Here is a 1,454-nt window from a genome sequence, read left to right as displayed (position 1 = left end):
AACAGTCTAGTTCCAAAAAGGCCCCGAAGTACCAAAAGCGGCGGTCCGTTAGCCAAGGACCTAAGCGGTGTGTGATCTGCGGTGGAGAACATCGCTCGGGGAATTGTAGGAATCGGGCGGGGTGGTGCTTCAAGTGTGGTCGGGCGGGACATATGGCCCGTCAGTGCGCGGAAGGAGTGCCACCTGCCCCGTCGGTTGCATCTGCCCCAGAGATTCAGCGACAGTTTGGTAGAGTTCCGTCTGCTACCGCCGTATCTGCGGGGTGTGTGATTTGTGGAGGATCCCACCAGGCGTGGCGGTGTGCGCTGCGAAAGGGAAGGTGTTTTCGTTGTGGGCAGTCTGGCCACGTGAGACATGATTGCCCCTTGAGTGATGGACAACTCCCGCCGACAGCGTCGACATTCACCTCTTCGGGACAGATGGTGGATGTGCAGCCTGTGGCACAGTCTGGAGGGCTGAGGGTGGTTGAGCGGCCGGAGGACTTTCAGGGAGCGCCAAGCGGCCCTGGATACGCGGCTCAAGTCGAGGAACCTGCTGCTGTTGGTGATGTTACCGCAGGTATGATTTAATTAAAGCAATCATACATTCTAGCATGAAGTAGTTTGAGCAATTGCATGCATTTCTTGTGGTCTTTTACTACTATTTACATATTAGTATAGTAAAGACCAGGACGCGGGTCAGAGGAGTTACCCAGCATGCATAAGTCGTGGTGGTATGTTGCCTACCTAAAGAAATTCGTGATTGGTCGGTGCCAGCAAGCTGCTGGTGACGAACCGAGAGTGAGACCCCCTTTGGGGATCTATGCGTTGTAGAGTGAGGAAGGGCACACCTAGCCGTATGCTGCTTGTAAACAGTCGGCAAAGGTGTGGTGGAAAGGCATTCGACGGAACTGATTGCCTGGTATCCCTCCTATGGTCTGGGATAAGTTCGGGAATTGGTATTCTCCGTTCACTTCCCTGACGGTAAGCGAGGAAGCTTCAGAAAGGTTTCCGAAGCTGTGGTAGGTAAACAGCACCGTGAGGCGATACGAGCGGGAATTCTCCCGTGTCGTGCGTTGCGTCCCGAACGTAGCGCGGGATGACAAGGACATGGCCGACTGCTTTGTGCGTGGACTTCGGCCAGACCTTTGCAAGATTGTGCTTGCACGTAAGTTGCAGACTTTCGCCGACGTCCGGGATCGGGCTTTGTGGATAGAACAAGGTGAGGAATACCTACGGGAGGAGCGCGAGGCATACCACAAGGAAAGGGGAAAGGACAGCCAGTGAATGGACATGATGGTCAGTCAAGTTCCCAATGAACTTCGATAAGTTTGCGCTTGCGATCCCGAGCTCCGGGGACTTACCACATTCGGTCCTCGGTGAGATGTATTATTTGTGGGGGCCCTCATTGCCCACAACAGTGTGAACAGCGTGAGGGCAAGTGCTTCAGGTGTGGGCTGCCGGGCCATGTGCGGG

At 54.9% G+C, this 1,454-nt stretch overlaps 1 protein-coding gene across 1 annotated transcript; it reads left to right on the top strand.

Moving 5' to 3' along the window:
• Nucleotides 1-152: 152 nt before the first annotated feature.
• LOC109705457 lies at nucleotides 153-558 on the top strand (the record flags this gene model as incomplete). Its single annotated transcript, XM_020226187.1, has 1 exon — nucleotides 153-558. A coding segment is annotated over exon 1 (406 nt), but the record flags the coding sequence as incomplete, so codon positions are not given.
• Between the last annotated feature and the right edge of the window lie 896 nt (nucleotides 559-1,454).

This window comes from Ananas comosus, unplaced genomic scaffold, assembly GCF_001540865.1.
Source record: "Ananas comosus cultivar F153 unplaced genomic scaffold, ASM154086v1, whole genome shotgun sequence".
NCBI classification, from domain to species: Eukaryota; Viridiplantae; Streptophyta; class Magnoliopsida; order Poales; family Bromeliaceae; genus Ananas; species Ananas comosus.
Note: the sequence above shows the minus strand (reverse complement) of the source record. Positions and strands in the feature narration are given on the sequence as shown.